At 62.0% G+C, this 25958-nt stretch overlaps 2 protein-coding genes across 6 annotated transcripts in view; both read right to left on the bottom strand.

The window, feature by feature from the left end:
* Nucleotides 1–378: 378 nt before the first annotated feature.
* AKNA (AT-hook transcription factor) lies at nucleotides 379–15433 on the bottom strand. Of its 4 annotated transcripts, none has more exons than XM_074846700.1 (22): nucleotides 15342–15433; nucleotides 9701–9967; nucleotides 8590–9557; nucleotides 8015–8089; nucleotides 7312–7450; nucleotides 6988–7145; nucleotides 6840–6899; nucleotides 6625–6725; nucleotides 6347–6509; nucleotides 6102–6229; nucleotides 5836–6009; nucleotides 5435–5642; nucleotides 5230–5336; nucleotides 4779–5011; nucleotides 4401–4587; nucleotides 3823–3999; nucleotides 3481–3584; nucleotides 3175–3279; nucleotides 2990–3091; nucleotides 1623–1748; nucleotides 1174–1339; nucleotides 379–851 (listed from the first exon to the last, which is right to left on the bottom strand). In XM_074846700.1, the coding sequence occupies exons 2-22, from the start codon at nucleotides 9855–9857 to the stop codon at nucleotides 581–583; spliced, it is 3909 nt and encodes a 1302-aa protein (XP_074702801.1). In that variant the 5' UTR covers nucleotides 9858–9967; nucleotides 15342–15433; the 3' UTR covers nucleotides 379–580. The 4 variants fall into 4 exon arrangements, 3 of the variants coding, with proteins under 3 accessions (XP_074702801.1, XP_074702800.1, XP_074702799.1); XM_074846699.1 differs by lacking the exon at nucleotides 15342–15433 and adding an exon at nucleotides 10789–10893 and having other exon boundaries at nucleotides 1174–1336; XM_074846698.1 differs by lacking the exon at nucleotides 15342–15433 and adding an exon at nucleotides 10789–10893.
* Nucleotides 15434–15718: 285 nt separating this feature from the next.
* WHRN (whirlin) overlaps nucleotides 15719–25958 on the bottom strand; it is a 57215-nt gene continuing 46975 nt past the window's right edge. For both annotated transcript variants that reach the window (XM_074846404.1, XM_074846403.1), the window contains 5 exons: nucleotides 21240–21311; nucleotides 20237–20834; nucleotides 17981–18159; nucleotides 17222–17344; nucleotides 15719–16481 (listed from right to left, as the gene is read on the bottom strand). In XM_074846404.1, the coding sequence (XP_074702505.1) occupies nucleotides 16299–16481; nucleotides 17222–17344; nucleotides 17981–18159; nucleotides 20237–20834; nucleotides 21240–21311 (1155 nt within the window). In that variant the 3' untranslated portion in view covers nucleotides 15719–16298. The remainder of the gene's footprint in view (nucleotides 16482–17221; nucleotides 17345–17980; nucleotides 18160–20236; nucleotides 20835–21239; nucleotides 21312–25958) is intronic.

Genomic DNA, 25958 nt, shown 5'->3' on the forward strand with positions numbered 1-25958 from the left:
GACCGGGCTCAGTTCAAGTCTGAGGGCAGAGCAGAGGGCGGAGGGGGGTACACGGGTCAAGCCCCAGCACTGAGTCCCCAGAGGATACCTAAAGGCTGGGAAAGGGCTCAAATAGGGAATCGCAGGTATTTCTGCCCACACAGGCGTGGAGGTAAACACAGCTGCCACTGGGGGCTCGACCGGTGTTGCAGTAGGACCTACACAAAGTCAGAGCATCCCCAGAAGTGCTCATCTCGGTGTGGCATCAGCCTTGGGGGACATGGGGCCACCCCACTGGTGCCAGGGGACGGTGCCCTCCTGCCAGGGCTGTGCTTGCACCCCGGGGAGACCTCTGCCCATGTCTTGGCCCCTCTACCGCAGCTTGGGGGGGTGCTGAAAATGGACAGACAGACGGACAAGCTGTCCAGGGCAAGCGGGATGGGGATGGGAGCTGGTGCAGGACCCCGTGGAGATGCCCCCAGCCCTGGTGCCCCCAGATCTGGCAGGGAACATCCAGTGCAGGGATGCTGGTGGGGGGACCATCCTCCTCCTCCTGCCTGCTGCGAGGGCCGGGAGGGTTTGGCAGGTGCTGGCGGGACCCTCAGAAGAGGCAGGAGCCCCGCAGGTCCCGCGCTCGGCTCAGCTCGGCGGCCAGCGCCCGGCTCACGCGCGTGGTGGTGAACCTCACGCTCTGGGCAGCCTCCATGGCCCGGCTCAGCGACCGGTTCAGCTCCTCCAACTCCTCCAGGTCCAGGGTCAGGCCGCGGTGGCGGCCAGTGGCGTGTGGCCGGGGGGGGTGCTTGGCCCACCGGTGTCGGAGGGGGACCCCGGCCACGGCTGGGGCTGAGGTAGGTACCGCTGGGGAGCAGTAGCTGGGAAGGAGAAGGGGACACGGGCTCGGCTTTGCTCCATGGGCTGTGGCCCCCCCGGGGCTCTGTGCCTCCACTCTGCCTTGTCTTTCAACCCGCTCCCCCACCTCATCCATCCCCATCCCCCTGTGCTCACCCCCATGCAGACCCCTCCCACAAAAGACCTGGGGGCTGTGTGACCCCACTCACAGCCAGTTGCCTTGGGCTCCACGGGCAAACCAGCGGGTCCCCGGGGTGGCCACAGCCCCTTCCAGGTTCTTTCTCCTTCCCCAGGAGATGCTGCCCTCCCCCTGCCCCCCCCCCCACCGCCGCAGAGCATCCTTACAGCACCGAGGGCACGTAAGGCACAAGGGGGACAGGCGCGAGGCAGCCGATGGCAGTGGTGGCACCGGGGCTGGCTGCCAAGTAACAAAGTCCGGGTGGCTCCGGCTTCTGGGCTCGGGGACCAACATGGGAGCCTGGGGGGGACGTGCCACCAGGGCCAGGCTCTGCTGCGGGGAGGAAGGTGGTTAGATGTCCCCAGGGGGTTAGATGTGCCCAGGGGGGTGCAGCGAGTGGCACCAAGGTGAGCCCCCAGTGCCACGCTGGGCTGCCACTGTGGGGTGGGAACACCCGTGCCCGCGGGGTGACACCACTGGCTGTCCCTTCTGTCCCCAAGCAGTGTGCCAGCGCTGTGCCAGGGGCCTGAGGGTGGTTCCCTGTCGTCCTCCCCCTTGCCCCAGCCCTCATGCAGGGATGAGCCGTGCCAAGCACGTGTCACCCACTGTCACCCACCGTGTGTGGCTCTGTCCCTGCTGCCAGGTGTGGGGGCACCCATGGGTGCCCAGCAAGTGGGGCAGCGCGTCCTCCTCGGGGTGCTGTGCTGGGGTGGGCTTGTGGCGTCGCCTGCCCAGGAGCCGGCTATGGAGAGAGGAGCGAGCGTGTCCGGGATCAGCCTGCGCGGGGCAAGCACGGGCGGCTTGGGAAGAGCTGAGCGGTTTGGGGGAGCAGCTGGGACAGGAGGTGATGGCCCTTCCCTGCAAGGGCTGCAAAGGAGGGGCTGCAAAGGGGGGGGCTGCAAAAAGGGAGGTCTGAAAATGATGGTCTGCAAAATGGGAGGGGTCTGAAAAGGTGGGTCTGCAAAAAGTGGGGGTCTGCAAAAGGCAGGGGAGGAGTCTGCAAAGGGGGGGGGTGTGTCTTCAAAATGGGGGGGGTCTGCGAAGCACTTTGCATGCATCCAGCTCAGTTCCAGGCAGCCAGGGGACACAGAATGCCAGAATCATCTCAGTTGGAAAAGCCCTTGAAGCTCCTCCAGTCCAACCATGAACCTCACCCTGACTGTTCCCAACTCCACCAGATCCCTCAGCGCTGGGTCAACCCGACTCTTCAACCCCTCCAGGGATGGGGACTCCCCCCCTGCCCTGGGCAGCCCATTCCAACGCCCAACAACCCCTTCTGCAAAGAAATCCTTCCTAAGAGCCAGTCTGACCCTGCCCTGGTGCAGCTTGAGGCCATTCCCTCTTGTCCTGGCGCTGGTTCCTTGGCTCAAGAGACTCATCCCCCCTCTCTGCACCCTCCTTTCAGGGAGTTGCAGAGGGCCATGAGGTCTCCCCTCAGCCTCCTCTTCTCCAGACTAAACCCCCCCAGTTCCCTCAGCCGCTCCCCATCAGACCTGTGCTCCAGACCCTGCACCAGCTCCGTTGCCCTTCTCTGGACACGCTCGAGTCATTCAATGGCCTTTTTGGAGTGAGGGGCCCAAAACTGAACCCACTCATCGAGGGGCGGCCTCACCAGTGCCGAGTACAGGGGTGAGATCCCTTCCCTGTCCCTGCTGGCCACGCTAGTGCTGATGCACAGCCAAGCCCGGCTCTGCGCTGTCACCCGGGAGCAGCCTGGGTTAACCTTCAGCTAAAGGACAGGCCTGGGGGGTCCTCACTGCTCCCCTGACCTCAGCGGCTGCAGCCGGCAGCAAGGAGCAGGGCAGGTGCCCCAGGGCAGGGGGGGTCTGGCCAAGGGGCAGTGGGGAGACCCCCAGACCACAGGCTCATATCTCCCCCCCTCCCTGGGCCTCTGTAGTTAATGAATTAAAGTCATTAGCAGCTCCATTAGCAGGCATCGGGGAAGGGCAGAAGGGGCTGCGGGCTGCTCCCGGCGCCACTCACCCGACAGCGTCCTGCTCCCACGACACCGGGGGCACCCTGGGGTGCCCGGCTCTTCTTGGGGTGCTGGGGTGGTGCTTGGTGTCCCCGCCTGGTACCGTGAACCTGCCAAAACTCAGCGTGAGTGGGGACCCCAACACAGGGGTGGCTGCCCTCGGCCCCCAGCACTGACCGCCACTGATACCCACCTGTGTACTGTCCCCGAAATGTCACCGCACCCGGGGATCTCCCAGGGCTCTTCTGCGGGGAGGGGGTGGCCGGGGCCCCGGCAGGCGAGGGGTCTGACTCGGAGGCTGTGGCAGAGGAGGTGGGGGGAGCAGGGTGGGATCTGGAGTCCCAGATCTGCAGGATCTGGCCCCGCGCTGAGCGCTGCCGGGTCCCAGGGTCCCCGTGGTCCCGCAGCCCCCCCTGTACCCTGCTGTTTGGGGAGGGGGAAGCAGCTTGCAGGGAGGAGCATGTCCCCTCTGTCCCCATCCCGGCGGGGTCCCGCTTACTGAGGTCCAGCTCCGGCCTGTCCCGCGGCAGCGACGCCGACCTCCCCCTCCTCCTGGGTGCAACCCCGGGGGCTGTCCTGCCCCGCACCGGGGGCCTCGGCTCCCTGCGGAGGGGACAGAGCTGCCATCACCACCCAGGCCCTTCAGTGTCCCCTTGGGCATTCCCCCGACCCACCACCCCAGCCGGTCCCCCCGTCCCGAGCCCAACCGCTGCCTGGTGCCAGCAGAAATGGGACGGATTGGGGCTGGGGGTGTCACCACGCCCGTGGGACACTGCGCTGGCCCAAACAAGGGTGGCTCCTGCCACCACCCCCCCCTCCTCAGGTCCCCCCTGCCACTCACACCGAGGGTGCTGCGTCCTTGGGGGATGATGGTCCGTTGGCCACCGGCTGCCTCCCCGCCGGGGCGACACGTGGGGTGGGGGCTTTTCCTTCGGGGTAGCTGCGGGAGCGGCGCAGGCTCTCCTCCAGCCTCCGCCGCAGCCGCCACACCTCGTCCCGCAGCGCCCGGATGGCCTGGCTGCCGTGGGACAGATGCCACGGTGAGGGGCACCGGCAGCCAGCGAGGCTCCCAACGGTGCTGGCTGCCACTGGGTGCCCCGAGCAGGGAGCAGCCCCGTCCTCCCCGGACCCCGCACCTGCCCCCATCCCCACCAGCCAGGACCCAGGAGCTCATGCCGTGATGCTCCCCAGAACCAAGCCTGGGGTTTCTCTGGGCTGGGGTCCAGTCTCAGCCAGCCCACATGTGTCACGAGTTTGAAGGACTCAGCCCCAGCTAGGTCCTGGCTCTCCAAGAAGAGAAAACCTGCTGCTGTCCAGCAGAAGATACTGGTGCTTTTGGGGACTTTGCTTGGTGGGGTCCCTGTGTCACCCGGGGCGGGGGGGTTGTCCCGGTTTTATGGGGGGTACATAGACACTCACTCACGCTCCAGACGGGACCCCAGCAGGTCGCAGCGAGCCGGATGGAGGGATGGTGGGTTGGGGGACAGCGGGGTGGGGGACAGTGTTTCAGGAGATGGTGGAGGGCTGGCTGGGCCCCTGGCCATGGCAGGGGGGTGGCCGCCGGCGCTGGCACAACTCCTGCCTTCCGCCTCCGAGTCCGTGTGAGCTGGGGAGGAGGGGAGGGCACGGTGAGCCGAGGTCAGCGATGTGGGACGTCGGGGTGTCCCCTCCCGCAGAGCACCCCAAGGGCGTTTGGGGGAACATCATAAACCAGAGCCTCTTCTACCTGCAGAGCCAGGCCCCCCCCAAATCCCTCTCCCTGGGGATACCTCCCTCCCCGAAACGCTGTCTACTCACTGCCATCACCGTCGGGTCCCGCCTCGCTGCCTGCACTCTCGGCCCAGCGGTGGGGGGAGCTGCTCTGCGAGGGGGTGCTGGGGGGCAGGCAGGGCCCCCCCGTGCCACCCTGCCCGCCCGTGGGGTAGATCCCCATCAGCGCTGTCTCGGAGGGCAGCGTGGTCACCTCTCTCTTCCGTGGAGGACGGAGGGTGGTGGGGACGGGGATGGAGAGTCCCAGCAAGCTGGGGGTCCTGGAAATGGGACAGGTCATGCGGGCAGCCCCCACGGCTTGTCCCCCAGCCATGGGCCACCCTGCATATCTCCAACCCCCCACCCTCCTCCCCACATCTTCACCATCTCTCCCCCCCATCCCTGCTCCCCTTTAATGCCCCAAATCCCCCCAGACAGAACCTCCAGCCCATGTCCCTGATCCCTGCCCCAGAGTGAGAGCAGGGACCCTGAGCTGTACCCGGTGCCAGGGGGCCGGTGCTCGGGGGTGTGCACGGGGGGTGACACCCTGCTGGCCTCTGAGCCCACGAAGCCGCTGTCCGTCTCCGGTGACACAATGCGCTGCTCCTGCAGATGCATCGGGGAGAGCAGGATTGGTGCTGAGCACTCCCCGGCAGGGTCTGGGGGTGCTGGTAGCTGGGGACCCGCAGCCCCAGGGGACTCACCTTGCAGGGCCGGGGCTGGGCGGCAGCACTGCCTGTCCCGCTGCTGCAGCGGGACTGGGGCCCCCGCGGTGGCTCGTGGAGCCCTGGGGGGGGCTTGGCTGTGGCCGGTGGCTCCTCAGCAGTGGCAGGGGACAGCTGGACCTGTGTCCCCTCTGGCCATGGGGGCTCCCTGGGGGGCAGCGGTGCGGCTGTCCGCTGTGGGGCGTGCCTGAGGGAAAGGATGGAGCATGAGCGATGGGGCAGAGCAACCCAAAACATGGGGAAATGCCCTGGTGCAGTCAGGTCTCCTGTGGAGGCTGTTAACTCTGAAGCCTATCGATGACAATGATGTAAAACCTGAGACCTAACATAAACCCTCCCGCTCCCCCTGCCTGGGGGACTTGTCCTCCCACAACACTTACAAGGGGGAGCTCTTGAGGTCGGTCCCCTCCTCTAGTGACCGTGTCCTGCAGGAGACCTTGCTGGGGCCACCGAACCCTGCTGCAGGTCCATCCGCCTCCTCCTCGGACCTGCTCTCTGCCAGGCTCAGCTGCTCCAGGCTCAGCGACTCCGGCAAGGACTTGAAGTGCTTGTACCTGGCAGGGACCCGCAGGCGGGAGTTGGTGGTTTTGGGGAGCCACTCGCTGCCCGCGTTCCCCCCCCCCGGCTCTGCCGCGAGGGCACTCACTGCTCCAGCAGATCACCGAAATCTTCCTCCACTTGGAGCTGCTTGTGCCAGAGGGGCCGGGGCAACCCCAGTGTCACTGCCTCACTGTCCCCCGCTGTCTCCTGGGGACCTTCCACCACCTCAGGGCTCTGCAGGGCACAACAAAACGGGGTTGGAGAAGCACAACCACGCCCCCAGGCACAGCAGGGTGCCTCCACCCCAGCATCTTTGCACCCCCCAGCCCCGTCCAGCCGTGCCCAGCTCACCTTGGGGCGCGGGGAATGGGTGGCCGGTGGTGAGGAAGGGGCTGGAGGGGAGTGGGCCTGTGCCAGGCGCTGCGGGGGGAGCTGCCGCCGGGCCCCCGGCTCCAGCCGCTCCTTCAGCTCCTCCAGGCGCAGCCCCAAGCGGAAAATCTCCCCTTCCACGGCGCTGCGAGACAGTGACCGTCAGAGACAGGGGGAGACACCGAACCCTGTGGTGTGGGGGCCGGCAGCACCGGGGGCTCTGCCGGTGGGGAGGGGGCGGTTGGGGGTCAAGCACTTACCGGTCAGGATCAAACTCCCCCGAGGTCCCCGGGTGTTGCTGCCGGGCTCGCAGGTACGCCCGCTCCAGCGCATCCTGCGCATCCCTCAGCTTCCTAAACCTCTGCGGCACAACGGCGGTGACGTCCGAGCCTGCCAGCTGGGCCCCTGGGCCCCAACGCCCCCCCGGCCCCCCCCCCCATCCCCGGCGTGGGGTGTTGGGAAGGGGCTGACGCACCTGGAGTTGCTCCTGGGGCGTGGGGCTCCCCGCCTGGATCCAGCCTTCGAAGGACTCCACCTGGCCAGGGGAGCAAGGGCTGAGCCCAGCCCTGCTGCAGCCCCCCACCGCAGCCCCCCACCCTGTTTTTACCCCACACGGGTCTTGCCTGCGCCTGCAGCTTGTGGGTCTGTCCTGCCAGCATCCGTGTCACCTGGGTCCCCGGGCAGCGGCATGGCCCTGGGCAGGTGGGGCAGCCCCCCCCGGGTGCAGGGGGGGAAGGCGCCTGGGGTGATCCCCCCAGCTCTGATGGTCCCGGTGCTGGAGCTGCAAGAAAACACAAGGACGAGGTGATGTTGGGGACCCACCCCCCTGCAGCACTGGTCCCCCCATACCACGGGGAAGCTGTGGGTACGGGGTCTTGGCTGAATGTCACCCCCAAAACTGGAGGGGGAGGGCGATGAGCCAGACAGGGAAACACAGTTCAACCCACCTCCATCTGGCGGGGCCGTGGCTGTGGCCGTGCTGACAGTCGCCGTCCGGGCCTGCGGGATGCTGATGGCCATCACCCGGCAGCCGGTGCCCACGGCGAGGCTGCGGCTGGGCCGCGGCGGGTCGGTGTACAGGCTCACCTGGGGGCAGGGAGAGGGGATTCGGGGACCTACCCTGCACCCCAACCCCGGCACTGCCCACCCAGCCGTGCCCCTCGGGCACCCCGAAGCACCCACCCCCATGGGGACAGCAGGCAGGTGGGTGAAAGGTGGGGGGCACAGCCTGGGTGGGGGGCACAGCCAGACACCAGCCCTGCCTCAGTTTCCCCACCTGCGCCATGGTGCAGGGTGGGAGGCAGCGAGGGTGACACGGGGACGTGCTTCCACCCGCTGCCCTGCCATTTCAGTGACGTGCCCTGCAGCCACCCCCGCCATTTCAGGGCTGTTTCGGCTCAGCCACCTTCCTGGTGCGGAGGGGAGCCTGCCAGGCGGGGGGGGCACAGCGGCCCCCGGTTTTGCTGTGGGTTCTGCGGTGGCCTCACCGCCCCTCCCTCCCTGGGCTGGGCTTGCTCAACCGCAGCTCCCGGGGAGGAGGAAGAACAAGGAGGGCTGGGGGAGGAAGACACCCCGAGATAAACCCGGGAAAGGGGGAGCAGAGCGGGGACCCCCCCCCCCCCCCGCAGCCATCCTGGCCCCGGCACCCACCCTGGCGCCCAGGCGTAGCTGGTCGATGGTGTTTTCCGCCTCGGCATATTTCGTCAGCAGCTTGTGGTAGTCGTCCTGCGGGGAGGGGACACGCAGTGGGTGACAGCACCCGGCGTGGGGACGGGGGCTCGGAGGGTGCCCAAGGGGTGGGTGGCAAAGGGAGGCATCCCTGTGTGGGGATGGGGGGTTTCACGGGTGGGGGACACACTGGGGTGCAGAAACCCACCCCCCAAAGCACCTGGCCCATCTGGCGCAGATGTGGCCCCCGTTTCTCGGTGTGGGGGACAGCCTCCCGCTCCTCCCAGGGGACAAGTATCCTGGGGGTGATGAGCATTGGGGGGGGTGCACAAGCATCCTGGGGGGCACACGAGCATCCCTGCCTCCAGCCCTAACTGCTGCCCACACCCCTGCCCTTCCCTCCTCACCAGCCCCCACACAGGACCGGGGAGAGGTGACCAGCACCCGTCGGTGACGCAGGGCCGGCTCACGGGGCTGGTGACATCTCCATTTCACCCCCACCCTGGAGACCATCCCAGTAAGGCCCCTCTGGTTGAACTGGGAGAGCTGGACATTACCTGGAGCTGCTGCACCAGCTCGGTGGCTTGCCTGGGGGACCTGAACTCCTGGGGCAGCCCAGCGGTGGTGGGGGGCTGCGGGGGGACCCCCTCCCCACTGCTCAGCAGCACCTCTCGGACGATTTCAGCCGGGGACTTGAAGCCGATGGGGCCACCCAGGGTGCTGGGGCGGGCGGGCAGGGCTCGGCCCCGCGGTGGCCGGTAGCTCTGGTCGAACTTCACCCGCGCCTCCACCTTGGAGAGGTCGGGCAGGGGGTGGTTGAGCCGCCCTCGGCCATACTGGGTGCTGTCGGCTGCGCCGGTGCCTGTTCCCGAGGGAGCCGTCGCCTCCTTGACCCCTTTGTGCCGCCGCCGGGGGCTCAGGGACCGCGACTGGCGGCTGGGTTTGGGGGGAAGCACCATGGGCACCCCTTTCTTGGGCACCATGTTGTGCGGCTGGGGTGCAGGGGGGGTCCCAGCACCCCAGGGCTCCTCGGTGGGTGCCAGGCCAGCGGTGCCAGGCGCAGGCAGCCCCATCCCAGCCAGCTGGGGTGTGGGGATGGGCTCGATGCTGGTGGCATCGCCGAGGTCGTCGGTGGAGAGGGGCAGCAGGAGGCTCTGGCTCGGGGTCCAGCCCTGCCCATGCCCCCCGCCGGTCTCCCTGGCTGTGCCCCAGCCCCGGTGCCGGCGGGACGGGGTGGTGGGGCCAGGGCTGGTGTCCGACAGCCCTGAGGTGTCACCACCGTCAGTGCTGCAGCTGCGGGGCTGGCAGAGAGCCTGGCTGTCCCCCAACGCCTCGGGGCTGGACCCCGAGCCCCACTGGCCCTCGTAGGAGAGCTCAGGGTAGGGCTCCCCGTCGCTCTCTGCCTCCCAGGGCCCCTCGTCCCCCCCAGAGCTGCCCTGCTCCTCATCCTCCTCCACCAGTTCCCGCTGCGGGTGCCAGCGACCCTCCTCTGCTGCAGACCCCTCCTCCGCGTCCTCGCCGTCGCCTGCAAAACACCGGCACCACGGGGCTGCTGCCAGCCAGGCAGCATTCCCCAGCCCCCTCGCAGCCCCCCTCAGCTCCAGCAGCTCCTGGGACACCCGGGACCCCCCCACAAGGGTTTTGGGCAGCAGGGAGGAGACGACTCACCCCACGGTGGGCTCCCGGCACCTTCCCCCAGACCGATGACCCCATCCTCATCCATCCGCCTTTCAAAGTCGTCGTCTTCCTCCTCCTCCTCCTCCTCTCCCTCCCAGTGCGTCAGCTCTGTTTGTGTCCAGCGCAGCCATGGTGCTGGGCTGGCCATGGCCCGCGGGCACGGCGTCCCCGTCACTTGTGCCGCTTCATGGCCCGGCAGCGGCAGCAGGCTGGGGACCTCCTTGTCACAAATGTAGGTCACACCATCGCTGTTGCGTCCTGGTGGGGGGTGAGGGAGAGGGAGGGATGCTCAGCGGGACACAGTGGGCTCTGTTCGACGTGTCCCCCCCTCACTGCTGGGGCTTCCCCTGTCCCCCAGGCCCTGTGGACAAGAGCAGCCCCCCATGATGTGGGGGGACATTCTTGGGCCAGCCCCCCCACCCTGCATCCCACTGTGAAGTCGGAGCTGCCGCATCTCCCACGGCCACGGTGTTCCCCAGAGGTCCCCTTGGTAAAGGAGCCCCCCAGGGCCACCCCAAAAGGCTCTTCCCCCACCAGCATGGGCACTGGGGGACACCCAGCCCATGCTGTCACCCTCTGGATGTCACCCCACCCAGGCAGTCACAGCCTGGGAACCATCAGTGGTGCCATCATGGCGCAGGACAGTGCTGGGGGAGGCAGGAGCACCCTGAAGCCCCTACAGCTCTGGGGGGCTGACAGCGAAAGGGATCACAGCAGAGGCCCGGCACACTCACTCCACCGATGACCTAAACGCAGGAGCTCACCTGCACCCCCTCTCCTTGCTGTGCCGGGGTTCCCAGAGCCGCAGCGGCAGCTCGAGAGATGCCGGATGCTGAACACCCACCACGAGGCAGGTAGCAGGAAAGGCCACGGGGTTTTCCCGGCAACATCCCCTCAGCTAGATTTGAGCCCCCCACCACCCAATTTTGGCCGTGGGGTGCTGGAGGCAGCAGCTGCCCACGTGCTGGTGGCTGGTACCAAGCAGCATGTCGACATCACCCGCAGCCACCCCGCAGCATCCCCAACCCAACACCAAGCGTGGATGGAGGAGCAACCGGCCCCGTGGGGGGTACACTCACCCCGTACCAGCATCCCTGGGACGTCCCCATCACCGTGACCCCATCGGGGGTCGCCAAAGCAGCATCCTTCCGAGCACCCCAAAACCTTCCTGTGCCTGCAGGGCAGCTGGGCTTTTGCAGAAGTAGGAAACGATGCTCGGGTGCTTCCTGCAAGTTTGCAGGCGGCCGCAAATCTTTTAACCCCATCAGGCCCTGCGCAGCAGCGGCCGAACCCTCCTCTTGCGCCGCTTTTCATCAAAACCTTTATTTTTTAATCCAGTTCGGAGCAAAGTGCTGAAGCAAATTGGGGTGGGGGGAGATCCCTGGGACCATCAGTAGCTGCAGCCTCTAAAAGACATCAGGATGAGGGTCTTCCAGGAGGCTAAGCAGCCCCAAAACTCAGCCAGATGGAACCTCCCCTTGGAAACCTGGGATGTGGGCTTTACCCATATGGAAATTGGGATTTCTAAGGGGGAAGGCTGCCTGGCTCCCGCCCCAAGATGCTGCCCGTAGCCCCAGGAACACCGTGGCCGTAACCAGGCACCCTGGTGCGTCCTGGCATATTTGCACGAGGCAATTAATCCAGTTTGTTACTGTGTAATTAGTGGCACGAGGAGGAGGGATTGCGCAAGCTCCTGGCTGCTCACGAATCACGGCGAGGTCCCTGGGGTGGCTGCATTTAGCTGGAGGGTGCTGCTGGCTCGGGGATGGTGGTGATGAGCAGCAAACCTATGACACCCACACGCTCCAGGGAAAGTCCTCTCATCCACTCCGAAGTCTCAGATCTGCAAATTCCCTGGCTTAAATCCTGCTGTTAGTGGGGTTTGGGGGGTTATTTTCTGATGACACCCAGCATCAAGCTCCTCAGGCACCATCCCCGCACCAGCAGCAGCAGTGTGCTCCCAGCCCTGCCGGCATCCTTGGGGCTTTGCAGGCAGGGAGCAAACCTCAACACATCCCTTAGGGCTTTGCAACCTCCCAGGTAGTTTGCAGGAGGTTTTTCCCTGTACACTGGCTGGGCAACTCCACTTGCTGCATCTGGAGATGCTCCACAGCCTCTCCTGTCCCCGGGGTGCTGCCACTAGGGAGGATGGGGTTGCCATGGGATGCTTCAGGCTCTGCAGCTTCTCAACGCAGATAAAGAGTCATTTTGGCTTTAGCCCCTCTCCAAGGTGGCATGTTTCCAGCCTCAAGCCCTTACTCACACCCTGGCCCGGAGAAGCAGCACATCAAAATGCCCCCCGACCCACCTCAAGCCCCGCAGCATCCCCGAGAGACAAGGAGCCCCAAACACCAGCCCTGGGGGGGTCCCTGCAGGTGGGCGGTGGGTGAAAGGAGCCTGTGGGTCCCGTTGTCTTGGGGAAAAGAGGGTTAAAATGTTTCCTACCCGGTTTTGGCAGGCTGGTGCCCGGACCCTGCCTAGCCCACACGCCATCCGCCATCACCCTGTTTCTAAGCAGCGGCCCCCTGGGCTGCACTGCCCGCAGCAGCCACAGTCTGCAGGATCTGCCTGCAAATCCAGCCACATTTATCGTGTTCCCAGAAAGTCCCTCCAATGATGGTCATGGTGGTAAGAGGGAAAAATCTTGGATTTTTTTCCCCTCTAAGTGAGTTACTCGCTGTTATGGTAGCACAGAAAAGCTTGAAAAACGTTGTGGCTACATACTCAGGAACCACAAAGAAAATGCAAACAACCCCAATTGGGGGTGTGTGTGTATATATATATATATTTTTTTTTTTTTTTTCATCTTGCTCTTTGAAAGCTGGGATTTTGCAACAGAGTAATCAGAGAAAGAGCTAAAAAGAAATTTAAAAGCCTTGGCTAGAAAATACCTTGTAGCCCTGAACTCTGCTCTGCATGAGACCCTCAGCCCTGCTCCTGCCCTCAGCCTCTCAGCCAGGGCTGTCCCGAATTGTGCCTCGAGGGTGGAGGTGCTCAGACAAAGGAGGGGAGGCTCAGCGCAGTGATGAGTGCTGCCAGGTCTCTGCCCAGCCAGCAAACAGGAAGGGTTGCCTCTGTCTGTCCCTGCCCTCAGCTCCTAATCTCTGATCCCCTCCGCAGGCAGCTTCACCCTCCACCACAGCGATCCTGTCCCTGTCCTGCTCCCTGCCCTGCAGACCCCCGTGGGACAGAGACAGAGGTGCGAGGCTGAGGCCGCCCAACTCACTGCATGTGTGAGGCAGAGGGACAGCAGCACAGTCAAGGCTGACACGAAGCAGCGCGCGGCCCCGTCGCCACTCCCAGGTTTATCAGGGGTGACGGCGGAGGAGACGCCATGTCCTCCGCCCCAGGGCTCGCTCGGTGACAGGGAGAGGGGACAGCACTGCTGTCACTCTGCCTTTGCTGCCTTGTCAACCCTGGGCAGAGCAGGCAGGCTGGGGGGGGGCTCTAACCTCCCACCTCCATCCCTGTGGTGCGAAGGCAACGGCCCCTGAGAGATGGGGAATAACCCTCCCTGTGCCCCAAAATAAAATATCCATCTCTTGCCCAGGAGGAGGGTTAAACACCCGCTGCGTCCCAGCCGGGCACGTCCATGGGCATGTGCTGGGATGCAGAGGGGGCTTTAACCCTCCTCCCGGGCAAGGGATGGATATTTTATTTTCCTAAACCACCAGCTCCAAACCCAAACTCAGCCCCAGAGAGCACCCAATCTGCCAGAGGCGCCAAGCACCCGCATCCCCCCAGGATCTGCACCCCAAGAGGACAAGCCGGCAGTGCCAGCTGCAGCCGGGGACCTCCGACCGCAGGTTTTTTGGCTATAAAGCTCTGCAGCCCAGGGCTCTGCAGGGGGGCTGGTGCCCGTGCACACACTGCACAAAAATCTACATTTTTCTGTTTGAATGTCTAAAAAGAGAGGTTAGAAGCAAGCAGGGGTTGATATCTGGTCCCAGCGACGTGCAGGGGAGGGCTTGGGGGGGCTGGTTTTTGGGAGCGTGGGTCTCTTGCAGCCTCCCCACGCTCCCCTTCCCCTCCTCAGCTCAGTCGCCTTTTTGTCCGGGTTCCTAGCAGGGACGGCACGTCAGTGCTGCCATCCAAAGCCTCTCTTCTGGGGGTTTGAAGGAGGCCAGAAGAACAGCCTCGGGCTGAAACTTGGCAAGGGGCGTCTGCACTCCAGGAGGGAGGAATTCCTGGTTTATAAACCCTTTTTTTTTAAGCCCACAGAGTCCTGTTTTATGAGCATGAAAGAGGGCAGAGAAGCGGAAATGCTGCTTTCTTAGCTTGCGCTATTTCCCATTAAAACAAGGGAGAAACCATCACAGCGAGGAAGAGCCTGACAAATCCTCCTCGTCCTCTGAAAGCACACACGCCTGTTACTACCCCATCGCTCTAAAGCCCACGTGTCCCCCCAGTTCCTCTGCCTGGAGGGGCCATGTCCCCCCCCAGCTCCCCCACACCAGCACATCCCCACGCAGAGGCACCGACACCCTGCGGACACGGCATCTCTCCATCACTTGCACCGAAGCGAAGCCCCATGGTGGGACAGGGAGCTGCTCCCGCGGCCGCTTTCCTACCTCCTCCCCAGCACACAAACCCTCCTGTCCCCAATGCAGGGCCCTGTCCTCCTCGGGGGCCGTGTCACCCCCAGGGCCTGTCCTGGAAAGCTGCGGGGGTACATGCTGGGGGTGACGCAATGTACCTGCGGGAGCTGGGGTGAGCTGGGGCTGCCGGGGGCTGTAATGCCTGTGAAGAGCGGCCTTAATCCCCGCCTGGAGAGAGCGGCCGCCGCGGCACAGCCGGTGCCACGGAGATCCCGTATTAGCACGGGGTAGGGGGAGGCGGTGGGGGACACGGCAGGGGACACGGCTGGGAGCATGTGCTGGGGTTAAGCAGCAACAGGCTGGATTTGGGTGAAGAGCGCATCGACTGCCTGGACCTTAGGGCATCCCCGCCTGGACCGTTTCGACAGGGTGCTGCACCCACGACACCCGCAGACGTTAAGGAACAGAGCTGCCCTTTAAATAAAACAAGGAACTGGAGGCGAGGGCAGCCCTCGCAACTTCCTCGGAGGAGCCGCAGGCAGCGGCACGGCCTCGTGTCCCGCAGCCTCCGCCTTGGCTTCGCGTACCCTCGGCGGCCCCGGCAGCTGATGAAACCCTCCCGAAATCCTCCGGCCGGGCAGAAACCGGGCGGCAGATTTTAGCCCCGGGTTGGGAGGAAGCACCGGAATAAGAAAACTTCCGACAAGTTTCCCCACGGCCACGAAGTCTGGGTGGCGGGGGGCAGCCCACGTGCCGCCAGCAGCATCGTGTCCCGCATCCTCCCACCGCACCTCCGCGGCCACGGGGACCCCGGTGGGGCTGGGGCTGGGGCTGGGGCTTCCCCCCCTCCGCCGACCGGCTCCCAGCGGCGAGCCAGCCCTGCCGGAGCCGGGCTCAGAGAGGCGCTGGACGTGGCCCCCGGGATGGATGGAGGCAGCCCCGCGGGCCCCCAGCGGTGCCCCCAGGCCCTCTCCTTCCCCCTCCCCGCCCCGAGCCGGCCCCGGGGCACAGCGGGGGGGGCACGGCTGGAGGGGCACAGCTGGGGGGGGCGCCCCCCGCCCCGCCCATGCCGCAGCTGCCCCGCGGCCGCTCACCTGCAGGAGGGCCCGGCCGCCCCTTGCCCGGCGCTGGGCGGTTCCGCGCGGAGGCCCCGGCCCAGCCCCGGCCGCCGCCGCCGCCGCCGCCTCCCGGCCCGGCCCCGCCGGACAATAGCGCGGCCCGCGGGCGGCGGGGGTGGGGCCCACGCCCTCATTAGCATCCCCGCGGCTTCCCGCCAATCCGCGCGCGGCGCACGGGACGTCGTTAGCATAGACCCCGCCCCCCCGGCTTTGCATCGCCCGCGGCCGGCGGCCAATCACAGCCGCGGCCGATGGGGCTCATTGGCATAATTTATGCGCCTCCCCGCCCCCCACAGGCCCCTCCCCGCCCCCCACAGGCCCCTCCCCTCCCCGCGCCCCGCCCAGACCCAGCCTTTCTCTATCCTGATTTATTGAAAAATTAAAAGCACAAGCTCTGTGTATGTACATACGACGACGCTGCCAGCGATATACAAGGCCTCCGGTTGCTCTCTCCGCATCCCCACCCGTGGCCTGTGCCACCTCCCTGGGCACGGGGGTGAGCACCCCAGGGAGCAGCGACCCCCCGAAAATCCCTCCAGCCTGGAGCCACGGGTCCCCCTTGCTCTGCGTGTGGCACTCGAGTGACACTGGGGACACCCAGACCTCTGCTGCTCTGCCCCATCCCCGGCCTGGTCGAGGGGGAGAGGGTGTTCCCGAAGGGCAGCTCCCCCACCCCAGAGAGGACAGGGATGGCGACTGTAAGGGATGTGCACTGATTTCTGCCCGGTCTCAGCCTGCCCTGCCCAGGCGGCGAGAGTCTGCGGTGGGTGAGGGGACATTTAGGGACAAGCTGAGGGTGTCTGTGCGTGCGGGGTGGCGCAGCGGGCGAGGGCTCTGCGTGGTGGGACGCTGCTTTCACTCCTCGGCGCTGCCTTTCACTCCCGTTCGGGTGCTCCCTGTCCCAAACCACGCTCCCAAAACCCGTTCGGGGTCCTAAAGGGCGACGTTGAACTCTGTGACCAAGAAATCAATGTAGTCCTTTTCCTTCAGCTTAAAGGCTTCAGCGATGATACGGGCGGCTTCCCGATGCTCTTTGCCCCGTAGCCCCGTGCCGTTCACCTCCAAAATGACGTGGCCCACCTTCAGCTTCCCGCAGTTGTGCGCCGAGCCCCCGCGCTGCAGGAGAGAGGTGGTCAGCTCACGCTCCCACCACCCACCTGCCTCAACCCAGGGATGAAACACAGGCGGTGCTGGGAGAATGGGGAATATTTCATTTCCACCACGTTCACCCTGACGGTTCGCCGGGTCAGGGTGAGCGTGATGGAAATGAAACATTTCACATTTCAGAAAGAGAGGATGAGTTTGGCTTCCCTCCTGCCTGTTCCTAGAGCGCAGCGCCAGCTGGGATGGCCAAGAATAACCAAGGCACAGTCAGCTCTGCTTTTCTTTTGCTGTAAATAACTTGAATTTTGCCCCAAGTAAACAGCAGAGGAAACAGTGCAGGGAGACAGCTCCCAAGGGCTGAGCTCCCCAGCTATCATCCACCATTCCCCCTCCCCAATCCTCTGAAAAAGGGAGTTTCCAGACATCTGCAGACACCAGCCAAGCTTTTGGGGCTGCCCAGACCCTCTCCGAAATGTCTGCAGCAAATCCTTGGCTCCCAGGATGTGTCTCATGGTATGGGATCATCCACGGGACACGAATGCAATCCTCAGCAACGCCCCCCCAGCGGAACGATTCCTCTGATGTCTGGGGAGATGCAGGGCTACAGGAGGGGGAAATCACACCTCCAAAACCCCTCCTGGGGCAGGGCTGCCGCTGCGCTCTGGCCGTGGCTGAAGGGCTTTCCTGAGCCTGTCCAGGGAGGAGAGGGATGGGATGTGCATTGAGTTTTTCCCACTCTCAGCCTGCCCTACCTGGATGGTGACGATGCGGGGCAGCGGTTGCCGCGTGTTTGCTCCACCCTCGATGGCGATCCCCAGGGTCGGTGCGCTCTTGGACACTCGGATCAGACACGACGTGGGCTCCAGGAGCCCTGGCTGTGGGGAGAGACGGCAGCGCTGCCGAGGGGGGCCAGGCACCACCTGCCCTCGGCTGGGGCCCCGCGGCAGGCAGGCTCACCCACGGCAGGCTTCCACGGGAGAGGGACAGACACGCTGCCTGCAGTTGCTCTCTGACTCCTGACAGCCAAGATCCCAACGTGGGCAGGTCTGGAAGGGCTTGGGGAGGAGCAGAGCAGCTCTCCCACTGCCTGCCTACATCCCTCAACCTTGCTGCCATCAGAAACCCTCCGATTTATTTGTGATACCACCTTCCCTTCCAGGTGACTTCACTCACTGTGCCCTACGGATGTCCCCTCAGAGCCAGGAACTCTGCCACGTCCCAAGCTGCTGCTTGCTGGAGCTGGGAGGGATTAAATTTACCCAGGATGGAGTTAATCAGCCGTACAGTGCCCCTCAGCCGCTCCTCGCTCCCTTCCCCACAGCCCAGCCCACCAGCGAGCTGACTCAGCTCATTAAAGAAGAGGATAAATAACCCATCAAAGCACAGAAGAGGGGTTGCTGCCCGCAGGCAGAGGGACAAGGCAGCGGGGAGCAGCACTGCCCCTTGGCAGCCGCGGGTGCCCACCACGCACCACTGGCAGCACCCCGAGGCCCCTGGGCACCCAGCCTCACCGGCTTGGAGGCCCCTTCTGCTGCCCCCTCGCTCCTCGTGGCCTCCTTGAGGCTTCGGCTTTTCCCAGGGACCAGCTGCCGGCTCTTGTCCTTGCCGCTCATCTCGACCTCCCCGATGTCCACCCCGCTGTCCTCGCTGAGGGTCTGCCCGCTGTCCGACAGCTGGGAGAGCGTGGAGGCTGGGGAGAGACGAGGGCTGTTAGAGGTCGGGCAGCACGGCTCTGCGGCCAGCCGAGCACCCACAGGGCCACGTACCGGAGGGAGGACGTCTCACCGGTCCCAGGGCTGGGCAGGTTCCCTGGGATTTAGACCTGGACTTCAGGGCGGGGTTCCCAAGCTCCTGAAGAGCAGAGCTGTGCCCAGGGAGCATCAAGGAACAAGTGGCCTCAAACCCAAGTCCGGGATCCAACCCAGCTCCCAAAGTGGGGTGGAGGGAGGGGGTGATGAGTTCAGGGATCCTGCTGGAGGCCAGTTTGAGCTCAGCACCAGGCTCTGGGAGGAGATGGGGACAGACCCGAGCAAAGAGGAGCTGCCAGGTAGGAGCCTTCTCCCCTTCAAGGATGAAGACCGAGTGCAGATCGAGACTCTGCCTCTGGAAATGAGCATCAGGAACAACGGTATGACAGCACCTGCAGAGAGGGCTGGAAGTCCGGGATATCGGCTCTGGGCCTTGAAGGAGTTGGGGTCTCAGTGCTGACCCCCCTCGGGCAGGATCCGGCCTCCGCCCGGTGTCAAACACCGGCGCTCCAGCCCCTCAGGCGTTACCCGGAGGTTGATGAACTCGTTGCAGGGAGAGGACGGTGCCACAGGAGGGCGACAATGCCACTCGCATCGCGTCCCATGGAGCCCGGACACAAACGGGGCACTTCGAGGGGGGCTCACAGGGGCTCGGGGAGGCTGTGGGCACCCCCAGGGCTCCAGGACCACCCTTCCCACTCCCGCTAGCCCAGGGCCATTTGCTGAGGGACCTGCGGAGCCCAGCACGCTTCTCCCTCACTTCCACTCCTTTTTCCCAGGATACGCTCAGTGTAAATCAGACTCCCCAGCTCAGTGTGGGCACAGTTAGACCTTTTTTTCCCAAAATCTGGAGTTGAGAAAATCCCAGAATTGCTTTTTTTTTTTTTTTTTTCTTTTACAACTCCACTGGAAGCAGATTTTATTAACTAACACAGCAAAGCCCACACAAGAGACAAGTTGCAATCAACGGCCTAACAGAGCTTGGTCTTTAAGCAAAGGTCAGCCCGAATTGCACTGGAAACCCAGGGAGGCTTTGAAGAGCCTGCTGAATGCTGATGGGGAGCTGGCTGCCCCGGCCCTGGGCCTCGCAGGTTTTCCAAAACCCAGGGCTGAAGGCTTTGTCTCGGAGATTAACACCACTACTGCTGTTAACACTGTGGAGGGCTTTATGTGTTTCCTAGATTTTCACTTTTTTTGCTATGATGCTGTCAGACTGTTTTCTGCAATTGAAAACTCATCTCGAATGAGAATCACAGAATCACAGAATCATTCCGGTTGGAAAAGACCCTTGGGATCATCGAGTCCAACCCTCAGCCCGACTCTACAAAGTTCTCCCCTACACCACATCCCCCAGCATCTCATCCAAACGACCCTTAAACACACCCAGGGATGGGGACTCCACCCCCTCCCTGGGCAGCCTATTCCACTCTCTGACCACTCTTTCTGGGAAAATTTTTTTCCTAATGCCCAGTCTGAACCTCCCCTGTTGCAGTTTAAAGCCGTTCCCTCTTGTTCTGTCACTAATCCCCTGTGAGAAGAGACCAGCACCAACCTCTCTACAACGTCCTTTCAGGGAGCTGCAGAGAGTGATGAGGTCTCCCCTCAGCCTTCTCCTCCTCACACTGAACAGTCCCAGCTCCTTCAATCTCTCCTCACAGGATTTACTCTCCAGGCCCTTCCCCAGCCTCATTGCCCTCCTCTGTACTCGCTCCAGCACCTTGAGATCTCTCTCGTATTGAGGTGCCCTGATCCAGAAGGCTCTGTGGCTTTGACCTTACCCTACTGACCTGGAGTTCGAACCAAAATCATGACGTTTGCCCTTGCAGTCCCTCCCTGGCAGGTGCTGCCAGCCCATGTCCCCCCCGGGAAGGGGGAAGCCCTACAACCAAGCCTGCTGCAGCTCTCCCTCTTCCAGCTCCCCCAGGCCCCACCCTTGAGGTCTGTCTCTTCACCCATTTCTCTCAGAGAACACCCCAGAGAAGGTGTTTTTCACCCAGCAACTGATAACGTGACACCCACCTCTGGCCTGGGGTAAGGGCCTCACTTCATTGACGTCGGGCTCGCTGTTGGGTTGGTGCACCTCCACCATGATGAAATGCTGGTTGGCCATGGCCTGGGGGCTGCCCTTGTCCGGTGGAGGGGGGGCCGGGTGGGGTGGGGGGGGAGGAGGGGATGGGGACGGGGGGCTCTGAAGCCCACCGGCTGCAGGGCCATCTGGGGGTGGGCTCTTCAACCTCGTTGGGGACTGGACCCTGGGGAAGGGCCCGATGGGGTGTTGGCTGACCAAGGAGAGCTGGGCATCCATTTGCCTCCTGGAGCTGTGCAGGGTCGGGGAAATGGTGGCATAGATAGCGCTTGGGGCAGACTCCTCGGTGGATGTGGTAGCAGTGGAGGTCATGCTGACCGTGTCCTTCTCGGGGTGGCTAGGAGGGGGAGTGGGGTTTCGGGGGGCCACGAAGAAGAGGCCTGACTGGGAGGACTCAGAGGAAGGGCGCTTGGGCTTGTCTTTCTCTAGGTTCCTGTGTTGGGCAGAGGAGGGGTCCAGCATCTGAGGGGCCGAAGGAGGAGGTGGAGGCTTGAAGTTGGGTGGTTCATCAGGGAAGGAGGAGAGATCATCCTGCCAGACCAAGAACAGAAGCCTTTAGGACACCATCCTCAGCTGCGAGAACTTCCCCAGCTCACAGTCACCTGCATCTGCCTCCTCACAGCGCCCATGGCAAAATGAGCTGATTTCCATAGAAACGCCTTTCTGACCTTACTGGCAATAAGAACGTGACTCACAAATGAGGACAATTAGGGGACAAACTACTCAACTTTTGCTCTGGTTCGCACAGATGCTACTCCTATTCAGACAGTCAGAACCCTTCTTCCTAAACGATCTGATTAATTTGCTTCAGTGACTGCAGTGACATCCATGGGCAGGTGACGTAGCAAAGAGCTACAGAAGCTGAGGCAAAACTCGGTATCATCAATTTGCCTCCAGCTCCCATCCGAGGCGCAGCGGCATGGTGCAGTGTCTTACCAGGGAGATGTCCGGCAGGGTGTTGATGCTGCTTTGGTGGCCGTCTCCACCTCCCTCCAATTCTGACGTGTTCTGAGAGGGCAAAGGAGGAAGAGAAAACCAGGTCACAGCAGCAAGGAGCAACCACCACAGTGCCAGCTATCAGGGAACATGCAGAGTGATGCAGGGCATTGCCCGAACCCCCCATGCAAGGCCAGTCTTTCACCCAAAGGTTTTGGTTTCCTGGGAGGTTCCCTAGACGCTCACACATATGAGCAAAGCAACTTGTCTGGGAAACAGACTCTCCCAAGCTAAGAAGCGTGCTCAAAGCATGCTGTGAATGTGACCCACCAGGGCAATTTCCTCTGTAGCGGAGGAGCATGCTCCTCTTAACTCAAATCTCAGCTCCTTGTGTTTAATTTGGAGGGAGGGGAGGAACCAGCTCTGAGGGCAGAACCTGCATCTTTCCTGGGAGAAGGGCACTGAAAAAGTTTAAAACTTCCCTCCCTTGCAAACCAGAGCAGCTGGTCTCAGATGCAAACAGAAGCCGCTGCCACTGCCTCCCCTTTGAGTCCAAATGTCATTAGAAAATGTCACAGCTCAGCTCTGAACACATCACAGCTCCAGAAATCAAGGGCTTTGTGAATCTGTCAGCCTGTCTGCACAGGGGCAGCTGTCCATCAGGATGGACCCAAGGAGAGGACGTGGACACAGTCAAGCAGAGCAAACAGGCACCCTGGCTAAGCAACAGCAGGGACGGCAGAACTGGGGGTGTGCAGTGGCGGCTGGGTACGCAGCTCTGCCCTGGCAAGCCACGCCTGGCCGGGCACTAGACAGGCCTGAACCCAGCTGGACCCGAGTCTAGCCCAGAGCTGTGGCTCTGCTGCTGGCTTTGCCCCCGGCAGGCCCCAGGCACTTGCTGGGGATGCTCTGCTGGTGGTGCACAGCCCCAGCTCCGCCGGGTTCCCCCGCAAGGCCCTGTAAGAGCAATCCCAGACTCCCCTCCCACCGTAACCCCTGATCTGGAGAGGTGCTGCTGCTGCTCAGAAAGGGTGTACTTCAGTTCTGTCACGTTCACAGGGATGTTTGTTCATTTGTGCTGGAATGGGCAGGGTACAGTTTGTGTTTAACTGTGTGTTATTTATTGCAGGGTAAACAACTGATTAGTTGAAATGCTGGTGCATCTGCATTTCCCCCATCTGCTGGAGGCTGCTGCTGTGCCTGTAAGATCTCAGCATCCCAAAATAGACATGGGAGACAATTAAGAACATTAGAGAAGCAGTAAAAACATTGATGGAAAGTGCTTTTATCTCTGTGGCTTCAGAAGGAACCCTGAAGAATGAGGACTAAAATAAGTGGCTTGTTCAGAGAGTGATAGGAAAAGTATTAGCTTGGGCAATCACTCCTTCCTCTGACGAAGGTTGATTTCATCATCAGTTAATCCAGTGTAAAGGCAGGTGGCTTTTGAAAGAGAAACATCCCCTGTCCCTTCCTGGGTTACTGACCGTGCAGCAAGGCAGGACAGAAGTCAGGTTTGGCTGAAACACATGGCAGCAGCAACACAGATCAGGCTTCAGCCAGACCTGACGCACCACAGGACTGTGCAAATCCAAGCGCTGGCACGAAGGATGGGGCGATACCATATGTGTGAGGCTGGAGGAGGAGGCAGACAGGGCTATTTCAAAAGCAACCTGCCTTCATATTGATTAAAATGAACACGAACTTCTCCCAGCTGTGCACGCATTAGCAGTAGGTCTTCAGATTTGACTGAAGTGCCAATGAGTTTAAAAGCTCGAACACCATCACGTCCCTGTGTGACGCCACGGAGCGGAGAGGCTCCGCTGGATAAAACGCAGCGCTGGGGAAACTGCACCGAACTGCACGAGCGCGCTCGCCGCAGAGCTCCCTCCTTTTGCCATGATTTCCTCTAACGAGAAAGCTGTTCGGCAGAAAGCTGCCCAAGTACCACCCTCCCCCTGCACCAGCCCACCTCCAGATGCTGCTCAGAGCCTTTAATCCAGCCAAATGCCTGCATGCACAAGGAAGGCAGCCCTGGCGGAGACAGTGGCATTTTAGCACCAGCCTGGCCGTGTTTGGGAGCATTCCAGCTGTGTCCATGACTCTTCCCTCTCCAGCCCTGTCTCTGCCAGCCTCAACCTGCCTCCAAGAGTTCACTGAGCTGCTGGTAAATGCATGAGTTCTAGACCCCTGTGATATGACTGGGAGCAGCCTGCCATCAAATAGCCACAGTCACCTCCCTACTAAAAACAGAAGAGTCTGCCTGATGCCCCCCTAAAGCCTGCCAGTGCCACCTCTCCCAGTCCTGTCACTGAACTCTGTGCCCATCCCCATGACATCAAGCCCGTCCCAGAGTGCATCATGTGCCATGTCCCAGCCTTGGCCTCACAGCTAGGGCCAGTCTGCACAGAGACTTGAATCCTCCTGGCAAACGGAGAGTGGGCACAGCTCGCTGCACCCCGCGGCCTCCCCACCAGCCCAGAGAGACAGCCCCAGTCCTGCTGCCCTGGCCCTGCTCTCCCTACAGCCAGGGACACTAATACTGTTCATCTTCTTCAGGGCACTTTTTTCTGCTGAAGTGTGCAAGCAGGAGACTTGCCTTTCCCCAAGCTTAGTACTTTGGGGGCAAAAGCAATTAAATAAAAATTGCTCTGGGCTATAAAATGTAATGGCTTTTAAGCTGAGCACATTTGCTTTCAGGAATTGGCTATTTTAAGACTTCTGCTTTCCTGGATTTCCCTTGAAAGACCCATCAAAGCCACGTGCCACTGCTCTGAAAAATGAGTATTTATTGAGCAGGCTGCTCCTTCCTACTGACTCTCTGCTCCTTTACCCCATCTATTTTATAGTTACTTATAGAGATTGGAGGCCAGGCAAGGCCCTTCCAGCCCCTCAGCAGGGTGCAGCTAGAAAACTTTTGTCCTTCCTCTCTTGCACAGAGTCCACAGCAGGAGCGATGGAGCTGGAGAGCATCTTTCAGACAGGCAGCCTGTTTCCATTTGCAGATTAAGTGGTAGAGAAACTGCCACCTCCCTGGGGAATACAACCCAACCTTTAATTAACCTCACAGCTCCAAATGAGTCCCTTATTTTCCAGTTACTGCTAACGAGAGCTTTGCAGAGCTACTCAGCCTGGCTCCCGCAGGGTTTAAATTTTGAACAACTGTGCCAGTCTGAGAATAGGTCCAGCTTTCCTCCTCTCTCCCCTTCCTTTTCCCAACCCAGAACAAATCCACAGGGCTGGAGGAGCCCCAGCCCCTGGTCCTGCCCCAGCCTAAGCACAGGCCTCTCTGACTTCGGGGGCTCTGAGGGTGATGCAATGACACCCATGCGGTGACTTCACTCTGTCTCTATCCTCATTGCCCGAGAGGATCGTGCCAGGCACATGGGATGTCTGTGCCTGTCCTGGAGGGGGCCAGAGGACAGCTGGAGCTGGATCAGCTCTGTAATGGGGGACATAGGCGAGGAAGATGCCCCCTGCTCCCCTGCTCTTGTTCTGCTCTTCCTCGGAGGACACAGAGATCATCTGCCAGCTCCAAAGAGGCTATGGGCTCTTGTGCTTGAGATTCACTTTACAGAGAGAGGAACAGCCCAGCACCATCCTCTCCTTCTTGTGAAACAGAGACCAAAGACAGACAGGGGCTAGCAACTCAACTGGGTTATCGCACTGGGCCCAATCCTGCAGGGAGCTGGGAGCAAGTCAGCACCTGTGGAATCAGGCCCTGGGAGGAAAAGGCACCTTTGGATGGCAGCACCTTTGCTAGGAGGCAGTGAGGAAGAAAAATTAAATCAACGGGGATTTCAATTCCTTAATCCAAATGATGAGGGCTGGGGCAGGAAGCAAGGACAAAGGAAATGCTAGACTGCCTTGCTTGTAAGCAATTAGAAATTCGTACTGCTCCGATCAGACAAGTTGCATCTGATTATTGCAGTCTACAATTAACCTCTGCTTTGAAGAACTCATCTTGAGATCCAAGATTTACAAGCCATGATGGTGACACTTAGACAGGCAAACACACAGCATCCGTGGGTGGCACCGTCAAACACGGCTTCGCCTCATCTCCAAGTAACCTTCCAGCATCCCATAACAGAATCACTGTTCGCATGGCAGGTCCTGATCAGCCTCACGCTGGTTATTTTTGGCATAAGTTCACTCACCCACCCACAGATAGCTGACGGGACAGTGGGCCTGGTCTAGTGTCACTGCTTTTGGTCACAAAACCAAGAAATCTGTGTCTGTCCCACGGTTCGGACTGCCTGCGATAAACTCAATCTGGGAACAGTACAGCTATCCTCTTCTAGATAAGCTCCATTCCCAGAGGGACGTGGCTTTTGGGACAGGATCCCAGCTCCCAGAGGTCCTCTCTCCTGAAGCAGTACTAGCAGCTCTGAGCTCCACCACTCGCTGTGTGACCCCTGTGATTTCCTCCCAGACAAGGAGGAGGGGACGCACTCCGCATGGCACAAGCCTGCGGCTCTTCTCAGCCTCCTCCCAACCAAGAGCTCTGTTAGGACAGAGGGATTTCCGAGGCTCTCCCCACATCCACGTCTAGCCTCTCTAAAGTCTGCGTGAGGATTTCTCCAAGCCTGAACGTGCACAATGTGAGTACATTGACTCCTCCTGCACTGACACACAGATTTTTGCAGACCCAAGGCCTGTAAGGAAAATTGTCCCCCATCCCTGAAGACACGTGGTGGGATGTGACCAGCCTGCTGGTATTTA

This window comes from Strix aluco, chromosome 20, assembly GCF_031877795.1.
Source record: "Strix aluco isolate bStrAlu1 chromosome 20, bStrAlu1.hap1, whole genome shotgun sequence".
NCBI lineage: Eukaryota > Metazoa > Chordata > Aves > Strigiformes > Strigidae > Strix > Strix aluco.

Coding starts and splice junctions, on each gene's coding strand:
- AKNA (XM_074846698.1), bottom strand. Junction 6,510..6,624: donor GGGGAGTTTGATCCTGACCG/GTAAGTGCTTGA, acceptor ACTGTCTCGCAG/CGCCGTGGAAGGGGAGATTT. Junction 3,280..3,480: donor CAGGCCGGAGCTGGACCTCA/GTAAGCGGGACC, acceptor CCTCTGCCACAG/CCTCCGAGTCAGACCCCTCG.